The following is a 16,538-nucleotide window of genomic DNA, read 5'->3' as shown; positions in this document are numbered from 1 at the left end:
CTGGTTCGTAAAATTTCACGTTTATGTTTTTTGCGACACTCACCACTCAAATAAATTAACAATGGGACCCTTTTATGTAACCAACTTGTGGTCATCTTAAGCTCTAATCCAAAAAAAAAAAACATCATTCCATGTTTTATTTTTTTATTTCCCATTTTCAGTTCCTAAACAAAAGCCTTCACCTTTTGATTACACTCACTCTTTTCTTCATTTCACTCCGACCCATTTGCATAACTTCGCTGATCTCTCGTTTTCACCATCTGGGTCTCCCCAATTTTCGCCTCGATTCTTGTTCTTCTCGATCCATTGGTGATGGCATCGATGGGTTCTTTACCGTTTCTTGTGGAAGCCAATGCCGACTCCACTTTGATGATGATGATGCTTCAGAACAGGAATCACAAGTTTTCTTCACCAAAGTTTAACACTGTGAATGCTTCATCGTTAGTAAGAGGATGGGGGCGTGGAAGAGTGAACCATAGGTGTAGTAGTAGGGGTTTGTTGTGTTTGGTGGAGAAGAATAAGCACATAAGTGCTTTAGGGAAGAGTTCTGGGACAAGTGAGGATAAGGATGAGTCAGAGGAAGTGCTTCAGGCCACAATTGAGAAGAGTAAGAAGGTTCTTGCTTTGCAAAGGGAATTGCTTCAACAGGTATTGGGTTTGGAATGTGTTTTATTATAAAGGGTCCAGGGTTCCGTCTTTATGTTGTCCCAAAAGGGTTTATCATTTATGTTGAGACCAATATTGGTGTTGATTTATTTAATTTTTTTTATACCTTTTTAGACAGCGGGTATCTTCCATGTGAGGCAATATTGTTCAAGCTGGATAGGACCTTCGATTATAGTTTCTGGTCCTTTATTGTATATCTGTATTGATTTATTGAGATTGGGGAATTAGGACTTTGTTGGAAAAATAAAGGAGATAATCTCTTTTCCTCTTGGAAAGGTGAGATTAAATAGAGTAAAGCAATGGCTAATAATAAGTATGCTTTGTTAAAGCCCCCTGGTCCCAAAGTAATTGATCATGCTGTAGCAATGGCAACTTTTCGCGGATTCACTTGTTGTGGGTCTTCCTCTTGTACAAATGTGTCATTTGGAATTACTATTTGACTGTGTCTGGTTGTGAGGTCCTGCCTGTTGTTATTGATTTAAGGACGAAGTGCTAAGGAATTGAAATTTTTTTGGCAGAGGTGATAAAGATATGATTAGAATAGTTGAGATGATAGCTCAAATTAACTGAATCACAAAATAGAACGTGAGTCTTTGAATTTTTTGTTTTTTTATAAAAGTGAAAATTCCATTAAATGCCAGATGATATTGCTACTGGCTATTGGGTATAATATATTCACTTTCTAAAAGTTAATTAGTGGAAATTCAATTGAATTTTGAATAATAGAGAGGATCTTTATGACACTTTGTCATTTGAATTGATTTAGCTGGTTATATATTCTTAGGTTGAACATGTTTCTGGTTATACACGCTTCTATGTCTCATATAGCTGTATTGGATTCTTCACCAATATGCCGGTGAAGTACTTGTATCGGTATCAGATACATATTGGATACAGACATGTGAAACAAATAAAATAATCAGTGCTTTATAGATTTTGACAATGTTATTTAAGGGTACATTTTAAACTTTATTCATGTACAAACCATTAGTCTGAACTTAGTTATAATTTATAAGATCATAATTATTAGTCAGGAAATTATGGGCAATTTCAAGGGATTTGAGGCTCTTAAGTTTCTTCACTGTGATAGTTGAGTTGATTACTTGATTATACAAGTTACAATTTTTTATTTTTTTTGTGTTTGTGTGTGTGAGCATATTTTTTTCTTTTTTATTTATTTCTTCTTATATGCTTTATTAATCCTACATGTTACTATAAGCATTCATGTGGTGATATTATTTAGCTTTATTGTCTATTGTAGATTTCTGAAAGAAGGAAACTGGTTTCTTCAATAAATAGTGAAAGCACTCCTGAAATAGAAGGAGACAGCATTTCTTATGAGCACAGTGACGAATCCTTGTCAAGTGACTCAATTCCGCAGAAAGGTTCAGCCAAAAGAGGCAGTGCTGTTGAGAACGAAAATGGTGTTCTTGTTTCAAGCAATTATGTCCAATCTATTGAGAAGGAAATACCAGATGTCTCATTTGTAGGCATTGATCTCGGTTTGGACAAAGGTGAAGAGGAAGATGATAATCTGTCTCCTGTTGAAAAGGCTTCACCTAGGCTATATTTTGATGAACAGTTGAATAGCAAGAGATATGAGACAATAACACCTGATACCCTGACAAGTGAAATCCCACGTAGCACTGAAACCTCTAATCGAAAGATTGAAATACTTGAAGCTTTGAGTGAATCAAGTACAAAGGAGGTTGCTAATGAAGGCGACAATGTGGAGAGTAAAGGTGAAAACCCCCCACCGTTGGCTGGGGCCAATGTCATGAATGTCATATTGGTTGCAGCAGAATGTGCTCCCTTCGTCAAAACAGGTAACTAACATTATTTCTATGGAATGTGTTCTTTAATGAATGTATGCTGCTGGGTTGCTTTGTGACAAGCCCAGATAGTTACTATTGACAATTTGAAAGAAATTTGACAAGTGGCTGATTCTGTTGGCAACTTGTTCACCAGCCTGATGATTCACCATTCGAAATAAATTTGCATTTAGAAGATACCTTACCATACTTATACCAATTTTGGTGTAACTTGTATCTTAGACACCAAAGGAGGCATGTAAAGGGAGGGAGGGGCGGTGTAATTTTTGTTTTTTGAGTTTTAGATTTATCATTCCAAGCCTTGTTCTTGAATTATGGCACTAACAAGTTATCACTCTAACGGGGTATATATTCCCATTCGTAAGCATTCTTCTGATGCAACTACTTACTTGAAGCAAGTTCATGGAACTGTCCCACTTTTCCAATTCTTCAATATTTGGTTGTCATTCTGTGCATGCTGCTTTGTTTTTATGTAACTTACAGACTTATACCTGAACTAATAGGTGGTCTTGGAGATGTTGCTGGATCATTACCTAAGGCTTTGGCTAGGCGTGGACACAGAGTTATGGTAACATGCTATTCCTTTAATGAACTGACAGAGTATCACTATCACATATTTGGGAAGAGAACTTGCTCTTTAGATATACTCCTTACTTGACAAAGAACCACTTAGATGAGTCTGATCATTGTTTCCTTCGTTCTCATTGCTTATTAAATCTTCTTTCCATAGTGTAAGAGGAATAATACTATAGATAGAGTTGATGACAACTTGAAGATAAAATTATTAGATTTTAGAAAGATAGATGAGAGATACAGAAATAACTGCACTGAAATATAGAGACCAAAGAAAATAATCCTCTTTCCAAGGGTTTCTCCTTTTACAGTCAAGTCATTGGTCGGTTTCCCAAAATGGACAAATCTGAATACCCCTTAAATTGTTCCACCTCTTGTTGTTCAATCCAAGTCCCTACTCTCAACATATATTTTCTTTGATAAACCCTCTCTTAGCAATTTTAATTTCCCAATCAATACTATAACTACTCTAACTAACTAATCTTTTTTGGTGCCATGACTCCCATCAATGCCATGCTCATGAAGTTCAACCTTGTTCTCAAGGCTGAAATTGGGGAAATGAGTTGCCATAGTGGTAGCATCCTTTTCCCTATGCTTATCCCTTTTGGGATTCCATCTTAACAATCTCCTTGTCCTCATCCTTGTCATCTTTGGAGAAAATCGTAATGCTCATTTTTTTTGGCCACTTGCCCATCCAGTTCAGGAGTAGTAAGCACCTCTCAAATTATCCAAATGCTTTGTGATATTTTGAAATTTCAAAAACAATAAAGATCTTTTGAAATCTTAAAATAATAATCCAAAAACCTGCTCTTAGCCTCATTGTTCTTCTGACAAGAACCTTGGGAGAACCACATCATAAAAGCTAGTTATTGTTGTTGGAGAGCTTTTAAGGAAGGGTTCCCCAAGTGCTTGGGTGCTTATCATCTTCAGATCAGAAAATGTTTCAAAGAAATAAATAATAGAGAGATCTTTTATAAAGGCATCACAATTTACAGAATATCTTATTATAGTGTTAATCTAATCAATGACTGTAAGCCAGATCATATGTCTGATGACTGTAGTAGAGACTACAAACAACTATTTACTTTTATAAGCTGCTGATTATGTCTAACCAATTTCAGCATATCTTAATCTAGCACATAATCTATCCTGATTCCTGATGAGTTACTGCAAATTATTTTTAAATTTGCTTGGTTCTGCTCTTCAAGTGTTGTTCTTTGTCTTTTTTTGTACTTCCCACAGAAATTCCAGATATGGCTATGGGGGACTCTCTAGGCCTATATTTCATAGCTTTGGGAAGTATCTGAACTTCCCTTCAAATAAATTTTTATCTGTCTTTCCCTTATGTACACTAAATGAGAATTGCAATGACAGCTTGACGTCTCATCAGATAATTATTAGATACTTAAATGAATTTCATGTTCCTTTTTTATTTCTATTTCCATTTTCTTTTTTTCTTTCTTTTCATTTTCTTTGTAGGTTGTAGTACCTCGGTATAGTCATTATGCTGACGCACAAGATATAGGAGTATGGAAACGATACAAAGTAGATGGTCAGGTTTGGAGCAGCCAGTCTATTCTTAATCAATTATAATTCATTGGATTGCTACTACCTTGGTGTTGTAACACACCAATGTTTTTCCTTTACAGGACATGGAAGTAACATATTTCCACTCTTATATTGATGGTGTTGACTTCGTTTTTATTGACAGTCCAAACTTTCGCCATTTACAGGATAACATATATGGGGGAAACCGAGAGGTAGTAATCTATTTTTGTTGAGTTGAAGATTTCCATTAAGTACTTCCATTGTCATAAACTGTAACATTCTTCTTTTCAAGGGGGTAAATAGAGGAAAAAAGGGAGGGGGGGGGGGGGGAGTGAACTGTCTTATTTTGTGAATTATTTGTTTCCTGCCTTAGCAAAATGATTATGACTTATGAGATGAATGACCAAAATCCTGTGCTGTTTTGATTTAAGGTATTCTACAAACTCATCCTGCATTGCCATATATTCAAGACTGCTCAGTTACCTATAACTATTTCTCTGCTCTTATTTATTTCTTTTTGACTCAGTTCATGTTCTTTAATGGAACAGGATATTCTAAAACGCATGGTGTTGTTTTGCAAGGCAGCTGCTGAGGTACACGAACTAAATGATTTTAGTGACTAAATCAACTATGGGGGATACTCAGTTGTGACAATTATCTACCTGAAATATCATTTTATCAAAATACATATGCTAATTTTTTTTTATAAAAAGGATTGAAACTAAATGTATCATTATACCCAATTTTAGATGTAAATAGTCGGTTTCAAGCAACTTGAAATACATTAATCTGCATTACACTGGGCTAAAATGGTGAAAATAGGAAATGACTAGTAGATTTGTTGTTCCAGCCAATTTGACTAGCATAAGTTCTACTTTCGTGATCAAACAAAGATCCTTGCCATACCAGGCTTCCAATATGACATCATGGGGCTTCTCCATCTTCATTTGTCAGAGATTACTACTTTTGAATCTCTCCTAATAATATCTCTTTATAATCATTTTTATGTATCCTTTCATGGATTGCTGTTTAATAGACAGGACTGCCACAGGAAATATGCAAATATACACCTTTTGACTTAACCCTAGGTCCCGAAGAAATTTCTGTGAAGTTTTACCACATGGAAATGACAAGGTCTATAAAGTAGGATGCATTTTCAGTAACATTTGATAGTATTATTCTCAAATAACAGAGTAGTTGACATGGTTTATCCAAATCATTTTTTATCAACAGTCAAAAATCAATCTGCAGATGTGTTTTTTATGAAATCCTTATATCTGTCTAATTTCAATGGATAAACGAAGTTAATGATTTTCAGGTTCCTTGGCATGTTCCTTGTGGTGGAGTTTGCTATGGAGATGGAAATTTGGCCTTCATCGCAAATGATTGGCATACTGCTTTGCTGCCAGTGTATCTGAAAGCATATTATCGTGACCATGGTTTAATGAAGTACACAAGATCTGTTCTTGTGATTCATAACATAGCACACCAGGTTCATTCTCTATCTAGATATATAGTCAGTTCATTTTTGTGAAAAGAAAGAATATATTAATAGACATATCTATTGAGTGTGAGAGGTGTTAAGCTTGACCATACAACCATGTACGGATTGTCTAGATTATTTTACCTAAATTTATTCTTAACCATCCATTTTAATTAAAAGGTCAAGATTTACTCCTCTCATGTTCTCATCTCTCATTTGACTATATATATGTTGAAACTCTAGAGAAGAGAAAAGGGATTTGTATATTGACTTTAGAAAATATTACAAAAGCCACTGAGATCTCTTACAAGAGCAGTATTTATACTGATGAGATTCAGTAAGACTAACTAGAGCTAACTGTCAACGGACTACAGTTATAAATTAACCAGAGTTAGTTACTCATATACACTTACCCCCCCTCCCCCTGCAAACTCAATGAGGCTGAGAAACCAAAGGTAGCTCATTGAGTTTGGAACACTAAGGAGACAAAGGCTTAGTAAGAAGATCTGCCTACTGGTCTGTCCCAGGGATATGCTGAACCACTAGCTGCTTGGCGAGAACCTTTTCTCTTACAAAAAAATATCTAACTCTGTGTTTGGTTCTAGCATGTAAAACTGGGTTATGAGCTAGCTGCACTGCACTTGAATTGTCACAAAGCACTAGAGGTGTAGTATGAGGAACTGCAAGTTCTTGGAGGAGAGTCTGAATCCAGAGGATATCAGCTGTCGCAGCAGCTAAACTCCTATATTCTGCTTCAGTTCTGGACTTGGAGACCACTTTCTGCTTTCTGGACCACTAAGATACCAAGTTAGGGCCAACATACACTGCTGCACCAGAAGTAGATTTTCTGTCATCTGGGTGTGAAGCCCAGTCAGAGTCACAAAAGCCCCTAATGGAAAGGTGTTGATGAGGAGAAGCAGGGCACAGAATAAGACCAGAATAGAGAGCACCTTTAAGGTAAGGTGAGGCCATGAATTGGCAAACCTTGTTAACAGCAAAACTGAGTTCAGGATGAGTGACAGTCACATACTGCAGGGGTCCAATAACAGACCTGTAAAAAGAAGGATCCTGCAGTAAATGGGCTTTGCCTCCAAGATATTTTTCCTTTGCAACAGATCTCGAATGTACTTGGATTGAGTCATTAAGAGTGCTCCACTGGACAATGAATGAACTTCAATCCCCAAAAAATAGTCTAGAGAACCCAGCTGTTTGAGACAGAATGAGGCATTGAGTTGCTGAATTAACTTGTGAACCAAAGAAGGTGAATTACCAGTGATAATAATATCATCAACAACACTAAAATATGGCTAATAGTGGAAGAAGTCTTGTAAATGAATAAAGATGGGTCACATTTGCTGTCAGTAAACCCAAACTGCAGCAAAGTAGTTTTGAGCCCATAAATTGCTCTATCCAAAGGGACTTATCTGAGGACTCAAGACTTGGAGGTTGAGTCATGTAAACTTCTTCCTCTAACAGCCCATTAAGAAAGGAATTATTTACATCACCACTTGTGAGTGATAGCAAGAGTTAAAATCACCCGAATTTTTACTGTTTTAATCGCAGGAGAGAATGTCTCATGAAAATCAAACCTAAACTTTTGCTTAAAACCTTTAGCCACCAATCTGGCTTTTTACCTATTTATACTGCCATCAGAGTTCTCCTTGACTCTGAATACTCACTTACATCCAATTGCATTTCTGTGGGGAGGAAGAGGAACTCGGGTCCAAGTATTGTTCCTTTTAAGAGCCTGAAACTCATCAGTCATAGCAGAAAACCATTTGGAGTCTTGAAGTGCTTGTTTCACTGACTTGGGTTCAGTATGAACAAGAAGCAAGGAAGGATGAATCCTTGGCTGTACTATTCCAGCTTTAGCTCTTGTAACCATAGGATGCACACTTTCTGGTCTGACAAGAGAAGTTGGTGGGGAATTCTGAGGTTTAGTTGGAGACAACTGAGGATGAGCATTGTGACACCATCTACCCCGACATACATATAAACAAATAAAACATATAAAAATATTGATCAACAAATTTACGTGGGTAAAAGGTTCACATTTACTTCACTATTACCAAATAAGACTTATTAAAAACATATTCGGCTCAAAACAAGGCCATCAAAGTTTACAAAAAAATATTTTGTTAAATCAGTGAGGTAAAATAAAATAAAATAACATCATGCAATTAAAATAAAAACTCATCCTCAATGTCACATCCTATCAGAGCATTGTGTCCCAACTGCCTCTTGCACGACATTCTTTAAAGTCATCCACCTAGTCATCTGTTCCCACGAACACAAGATTCGAGATCATCATAGGATCCAAACACAAATAGCACACAGGGAGTGAGTTATCACACAAAAAATAACAAAACAAATAAACAAGACGTAATTAAAATAAATTATGGAAATATTTATAACATAACTCAACTTAATACAACTCATGTTATTTCACCACTTTATCTTTAAAATTCATTTTTTTTCAATCACTAATCACATTACACATGAATCACACACTCGAGTCAAGACGCAATGACACTCATCAATTTCATAATAAACAATTAGCAAGCGTTATGCAACAATTATATTAAGACTCAAGTCTACATGCAATGTGGTACCATGTCAGTGAAAAATCACCTTGGGGTGTTTAGGAGTACATAACCAGACACACCACACAATGGGTATGTCAGGTCACTATCACTAAGTAAAATCATAAGGTGACCCGTCAGGGTCACTCCGTTTTGCGAGAATGTTCCAATCATATGGGATCAACATAGACTTAAAGGAGCACTCAAACCGAGTGTCTTTACCCCTAATGCCTAGACTCCGAAGAATCCGTTAGCGGTTCACCTTCCTGATTCAGCTCCAACCCCTAAAACAATTTTTGCAAGCAGACACTGCTCATGAATTATATAATACCCATGACTTCACACTCGTGTTTCAAACACGTTTAACACATTGTACTACAATTTAACACTGGTTCCTAACTAGGAACCTACACTTTCTCTTTAACACTGCGCATAAACATTGGTCAGATTATTATATAGTTCACAGCTCACAACACAATTATTGTCGCATCAAGTGTTAAACACACACATTTATTCACAACCAAATATCATGCCCACAATTTAACATCTCATAATGTCACAATCCACCATCATAGGTTTACATGTATCTCACAAATTAACACATGTTCAACTTTGTATTTATACTCGATTTCAACAATAATATTATAAGCAGGCACTGCTCATGAATTATGCAATACCCACAACCTCTCGCTAGTGTTTCAAACACGTTTAACACATTGCGCTACAATTTAACATTGGTTCCTAACTAGAAAACCTACATTTTCCCTTTAACATTACACATCAACTTTTTTCTCAAGATAAACACTGATCTGATTATTGTATAATTCACAATTCACAACACAGGTAATGTCACATCAAGTGTTAACCACGCACTTATTCACAACTAAAATTCATGTTCACAATTTCACATCTCATTATGTCACAATCAATCATCTCATGTTTACGTGTATCTTGCAATTTAACACATTCAACTTTGCACTTATACTCAATCTCCATAACAATATTATAATCTCAAAGTAATATATTATTCTACAATTCATCATATATTCAATTTATCACTTATATATAATTTCAATCACAATTTCATAATCCCAATATAACTATTTATTATGCTAATCTTATTCAAAGCACAAACAAATTATACAAAAATATTTCTCAATTCACGGGGAGTAAAATCCCTCAAACAATTTCACATAATCATACAAGAAGAATTTCAATACAATGAGCGCATCAATGAGCGCATCAATGATAATGGTAAGGGCGCATCAATGAGCGCTTTGATTTGAGAGAGGAAATAAAAAACTTGACGATTATCCAGTGTCGTGTGACAGAGCTCTGATCGGAACTGTTGCACCTTTGTTTGCATCTGGTGATGAAAATATGCATGAATCTTGTCCCACACTTGATATGAGTGTGTCGATCCAAGAACTTAAGCGAGCATGGAGCTCGAGTGTAGACTGAAGCCAAACAGGGAGAAACTGATCTTATTTCTGCCAGATCGAGAAGAGAGGATTAATGCGATCAGGATCGTGATCTTCATCAGAAAGATATCGTGGAGGGATTTGAGGACTCGCAACGAAGCGATTGAGTCCAAGTGCAGTGATTGCTGGCTTGATTTGCTGTTGCCATAACAAGAAGTTCTTATCATCTAACTTCTTTGTGATTTGAATCAGAAAATTTGTCATAGGAAACAAGGAAGGAACATCTTGATTCATCAGAAACGCATTGAGCGGAGTCGCACCGGAGTTGTTTACCGGAGTCAGGCCACCATTGTTGGCCGAAGTTGCACCACTGTTTGTGGAAGCCATGAAAAAGGATCAAAGAGATCAGATACCATGTAGAAACTCTAGAAAAGAGAAAAGGGATTTGTATATTGACTTTAGAAGATATTACAAAAGCCACTGAGATCTCTTACAAGAGCAGTATATATATTGCTGGGATTCAGTTGTAACTGAAGACTAACTAGAGCTAACTGTCAACTGACTACAGTTATAAACTAACTCTGGTATATATAGGATTGCTAATGCACTAACTCTTTTTTTTTATTATTATGAGTGCATTAACAGTCAACACCAAAACTTTTAGGCAAAAAAATCCCTATCTCATTGGTTTTAGTTACTTTATTTTAAGGATAATATAGTAATTTAAAGTTTGATTTAAGAAAATAAAACTAATTTCTCTCTCCTCTGTCCATCTTTCACGTATCTGTTTCCTTCCCTCTTTCTCTTCATCTTCTCCAATCTCCACCCACCACTGTGAAGACATCACTGTTTGTAACAGCAGCCCTTAAAATATAATACAATTTGTCGGAATTGAATTTATAACACCCAAGTTCATGAGGTTTCAATTTTATGATTCCGTACCATCAACAGAAAAGGATAAAAAATTTCTCAGTCTTCTATCACAAAAACCAAAACCCAAATTTTCCTTTTTTTATTGGGGGAGGCAAGGGTTGTTTATGTTGTGGTTGAGGCAATGGATCAGCATTGGAGAAGAACCTAGTGTTGAGGAGAGGTTGAAAAACTATGATCGGCGAATGGAGACGCGATTATGATTTCGAAGATCAATGATTGGCAAAAAATAAAACCTCTTTCCATTTTTCTCTTTCCGCAGTTTCCAAATTTCTATTCAACACGTTCTTAAGGAAAGATTCAAAGGCATCGTCAACGAATTTCATGGGTGGTTTGAATGACTGAGATAAATGTGGGTGGTTGGTGAGATGTGCCAGTGGCATGGTGAGAGATCAGAGAGTGCGGAAATGGTAGAGAGAGAAGAATGGGAAGAAATCTTATATTTTAATTTTTAAAATAAAACATAAATTACTATAATGATCTTGAAATGAAATAATTAAATAAAAGAAATGATGGGTTTTTGGCCTCAATGTTTTGGTGTTGGCTGCTAATGCACTCATACTAAAAAAAGAGTGAGTGCATTAGCAATCCCATATATATATATATATCATTCATTGCAACTGGTCCAATTGTTTTTTGCAATAAGAATAAAATATTGATGGACATTGTGATTTTCGCACAACCACATACCCAGATTAAACAGCTCATATTATTGATATTTCTGCAAAGGTATACATGAATTTCCTTCTGTAGAATATATTGAGGAAAATAATGGATAACAGAAGCAAACAATTATTGTTTTTGATATATCACCATGACAATGATTAGCATTCCATGATCACCTTTTATCCAAAGGTTAAATACAAGGGTTTTTAATTACAAAAGTAAAAGAGGAAAGGATGTAGGCCTTTGGATTAGTACCTTTGTATGTCTGTCTGGTACTGTTATGTTTGGTTCATCTATGCTCCTATATTTGCACTCCAATCTCAAATTGTTTAAATATTCTGTCGATATATGCCGGATAGTAAAGATCCCACCATTACATTAAGCATGTAAAAATGTCTTGATGATTAATTTCATTGCACGAGTTTAAAACATGGTCCCAGCATCTTGCCGGTGATAAACGGATTTTGGTAATAAACTAGCATTCTGAAACCCATAGAGGATGCTGCAAAATGTCCGTATATCTTTCCAGATAGCTAGAGAAATTTAGTAAGGAATCAAGAAAATATTTCCTTATCAGATGAATCTATGTTTGCTTTGCTTATGGCTGTGGGTTGTATCTAAATGCAATTCTTTTATCTTTGAACAAGAAAAACTACTGAAAAGGCAAATTATTGAAGCTGATTTCATTTTCATATGGTTGGGTTTTATATTCCATTTTTTCTTATATAGAGAAGGAATATTCACATACTTACTTTACATGCAGGGACGGGGCCCCATTGATGATTTCCGCTACACAGATTTACCTGAACACTACATAGACCTTTTCAAATTATATGACCCGGTTGGAGGTGAGCACTTCAATATCTTTTCGGCTGGTTTAAAGGCAGCTGACCGGATTGTCACTGTGAGTCATGGATATGCATGGGAGATTAAAACTTCTGAAGGTGGTTGGGGTTTGCATGGGATCATAAATGAGAATGACTGGAAATTGAGAGGAATTGTGAATGGAATTGACACCAAAGATTGGAACCCCAAGATTGATGTTCACTTGAAATCAGATGGATACACTAACTACACCCTTGAGACCCTGCAAAGTGGCAAGCGTCAGTGCAAAGCCGCCTTGCAAAAGGAGCTCGGTTTGCCTGTCCGTGAGGATGTTCCGTTACTTGGATTCATTGGAAGGCTGGATCAACAGAAAGGCATTGATCTCATAGCCGAAGCAATTCCTTGGATAGTGGGCCAGGATGTGCAGCTAGTCATGTTGGGAACTGGAAGGCCGGACTTAGAAGATATGCTTAGGCAGTTTGAGTCCCAACACCGTGACAAAGTCAGAGGATGGGTTGGCTTTTCGGTCAAGATGGCTCACCGGATAACAGCAGGTGCAGACATATTGCTGATGCCATCAAGATTTGAGCCATGTGGATTGAATCAACTCTATGCCATGAATTACGGAACAATTCCAGTTGTACATGCTGTCGGTGGATTGAGGGATACAGTGAAGCCTTTTAATCCATTTGAAGAGTCGGGCCTTGGGTGGACATTTGACAGTGCAGAAACTAACAAGTTAATAAATGCATTAGGGAACTGCTTGTTGACCTTCAGGCAGTATAAGCAGAGCTGGGAAGGGCTCCAACGGCGAGGGATGACGCAGGATCTTAGTTGGGACAATGCTGCTCAGCAGTATGAGGAGGTTCTTGTTGCTGCTAAGTACCAATGGTAAATTCTTGGCTTCTACTCTACCTAAGCAGACTGATCAATATGGAGTGCTCTCATGCTGAGTGATATCAAGGTCTGTGCAGGGAAAGGACTTGGTCAAGTTGTTAAAACCTTCATGTTGCAGGTCCTGGAGGAACATTTTTGCCCCTAAACTAAGGATTATGTAATAATACACTTGTTATATATGTCATGTCTGGCACATACCTATGTAGCTAAAACATCAATCCAGCAATATATAAAATAAGGTTAGAAACTTTATTGTCCTTTTTGGCTTAATAAAGTAGAGTATTACCCCTTCAGAAAGAAAAACTGTTTTTTGTCACTGCCCCCTCCTCCCTTCAAAGTTTCTAACCTTTCAATGCTGAAATGGTGTGTCTAACTATGTTCCACCAAGCATCAACAACAGCAAAGTAATGGAAACTAGATATGTACGGCGTGTTACAATTGTTAACGAAGATGCAAATTAAAATTTTATTCTAGTAATATTTTTAAATTAAATGTGTCTTTTAACATGTTTTTTCTTCTGTACAACACAGATACATTTGTTGTCCTAATAAAAATATGGATATACAATGATTTGATCTAATCAATTCTAACAAATTTTACTACTCATTTTTTACCTTTTGTAGTTTGGAACACAAGTAGACAATGAAGGATTCTAATTCTAGTTGTTGACTATCGGCTAGGAAAAGAAAATGTTGATGTAGTAAGATATATGCTAATTCTCTTATAAAAAAGATATGTTAATTAAGTGGTTAAGGGGTTGTTATTGGTCCCACTGTAATTATTAATTATTAACGGTAGGAGTTGACACCTATTTTTATTTTTATTTTTTTGAAAATGCCTTTTTCATGAAAATAAATATGCTTTTGTTGTATATTTCTATTATGTAATGGGAAGTCCGAAAAAAAAAATATAACGGAAACATGATTTTTCATTGTATATTTATCAATGGAATCGTGTTTCTATTGTATTAAGTGGAGGTGAAAAATTATATACATTGGAAATGTGATTCTGTCATACAATATACAATGGAATCACATTTCTGTTATATATAATAGAAGGGGGTGCATGAACCAAGGGAAGGAGTTGCGTCAGAGTGGTGGTGTTTGGACACAGTAGTGTGGATGCATGGTGGCGACTAGGTCGGTGGGGGTCGTGTGTGCGGATCTGGAGTTGGGAGCAGTGCGTGATGTTGGTGGACTTGTGGTGTGCGTTCAGATTTGGCTAATGAGGGGGTCGCGACTGTGTTGATGTATGGCGGTTTTGGATCTGGATGGAGGTGGTGGTGTGCAGCAGCGTTGGTGCAGTGGTGATGGGTTGGGTGGGTGAGAAGAAGGTGAAGGGAAAGAGGGAGGTGTAAGAATGTCTTTTCTCATGATTAAGGTACCAATAGCAAATGGAATTGGGGTCTCCATAGTTAAAATGTCACCATAATTCGTGACTCATCTTTTATGTATTATAGATAAATAGATTTAAATTGTGTACTAAGAAAAAAACATCTAACAATGTTAATTTTAATTAGGTTGTGGAATGTTTTCATATTTCCACCAAAATGGAAACAAACTAACGTTGGACAAGTCTAATCATGGGCTGAATTTAGTGGTAGCAAGATTTGTAGCTGTAGCTTCTACTTTAATATCGTGCTTATAAATATATTATATATAGATAAAGCTTTTAGTTTTTATTATTTTGGAGAGGTTCTGCAGGTTAAAATGCATTTATTCTCATAGTCCTATTCCTGTGCATAGTGCAATTACTATTATTATTCCTATCTAAAAACTACAATTTTTGGTTGGTCTTCATACAGATTAGAAAGCATCACTTTTGATATTTCATCCACCAGCTTGTTCATTTTATGGTACATTTCTTCTGTTTGGTGTGTCAGTTATTAAGGAATATAAGCTGGAAGCATTTTTAAGCCCTTCCTCTCAGTGGTCGTCTGAACAAAATGTTTCTCTTACACTCATTTGAAAATAGCTCTATCAAAATCTATATGCAAATTTCCCAACTTATATATTCTCTCATGCATTCAACATGTCAGCAATGCTGCCAACACGTTTGTTGTTGCTTTGAAAGGAGCACTTCTTATCAGTGCAACAGGTTCATCTAGTTGGCACTTTCACCCAAGATCAGCCTATAGCTAAAGCAACAAAAGCTCAAACTTTAGGTTTACAAAAAAAAAAGCTTAATTTTTTAAAGCAAAAAAAAACTACAGATGACAAAAAAGTCCACTTATAATTCTATTAAAGTGAAAAAAAGTCTATCAAATTTTTCATTTAAGTCTCACTTACTCTTGAAGTCGGCCTGTTTTCACCCTAGTAGTTCAATACAACATGCACAGTTCATTGCTCTTGATTTCATCTTGTGATTTCCACTGAGAGTGAAAAATCTTCCAACCTGTTCTTATAACCCTAAATAGATAGCTACAAGCAGATAATGTTATAGCAAAAAAAAGTGACAGTTGGGAATTGAATCATATTCCTTTGTCAAAGCATCTGTTCATACATTTCTACTGCATATCTCCTAGACCACAGTTGCCATATGCAGCAATCATTGCATTTCAAGATATAATATTTTTGCAAAAATATAACTCATAAAAGGTTTTGTCGCTTGCAATAATCATAGTTAACTTGACGTAGATGAGTTAACTATCTAACGTGAAAAAAATTTAAATTCGTCAAAGTGTTATTAAAGTTATGTTTATCTCTCCCTTGATAAACTTTAAATATATGTGAGACCTATTTAATATTTATGAGAAAACAGATACACAGAGTTTAAACATAGTAACATGTTACTATATAAGTTTAATAATATATATATATATATATATATATATATATATATATATATATATATATTTAATGAGTATATATTATTAACTAATTAAAAATAAGTTATAATATAACTTTTAAAATGATTATTATTAAAATTAATATATTTATCATATATAATAAACTTGTCACACAATGTTCACAATTAAAAACAAGTGGCACGGTCCATTTAACACCACTATGACCACAAAGAGCACACAGCCAGCCAAAATGGAATTCCACATTGCAATTGTCTTCTCTTTCATTCGGTAAATACACATTTAGGATCTTCAATGCTACCACACTTG

General features: G+C 35.8%; 1 protein-coding gene across 1 annotated transcript; it reads left to right on the top strand.

Annotated features, from left to right (window-relative positions):
• Positions 1 to 13,681, top strand: LOC114380740 (granule-bound starch synthase 2, chloroplastic/amyloplastic-like). Its single transcript, XM_028339774.1, has 8 exons — positions 1 to 648; positions 1,928 to 2,492; positions 3,002 to 3,066; positions 4,551 to 4,628; positions 4,721 to 4,831; positions 5,168 to 5,212; positions 5,938 to 6,111; positions 12,465 to 13,681. Exons 1-8 carry the CDS (start codon positions 313 to 315, stop codon positions 13,419 to 13,421), a joined length of 2,331 nt encoding a protein of 776 aa, XP_028195575.1. The 5' UTR covers positions 1 to 312; the 3' UTR covers positions 13,422 to 13,681.
• Positions 13,682 to 16,538: the final 2,857 nt, after the last annotated feature.

This window comes from Glycine soja, chromosome 13 (genome assembly GCF_004193775.1).
Source record: "Glycine soja cultivar W05 chromosome 13, ASM419377v2, whole genome shotgun sequence".
NCBI lineage: Eukaryota > Viridiplantae > Streptophyta > Magnoliopsida > Fabales > Fabaceae > Glycine > Glycine soja.
This window is presented reverse-complemented; position numbering and strand designations above follow the sequence as displayed.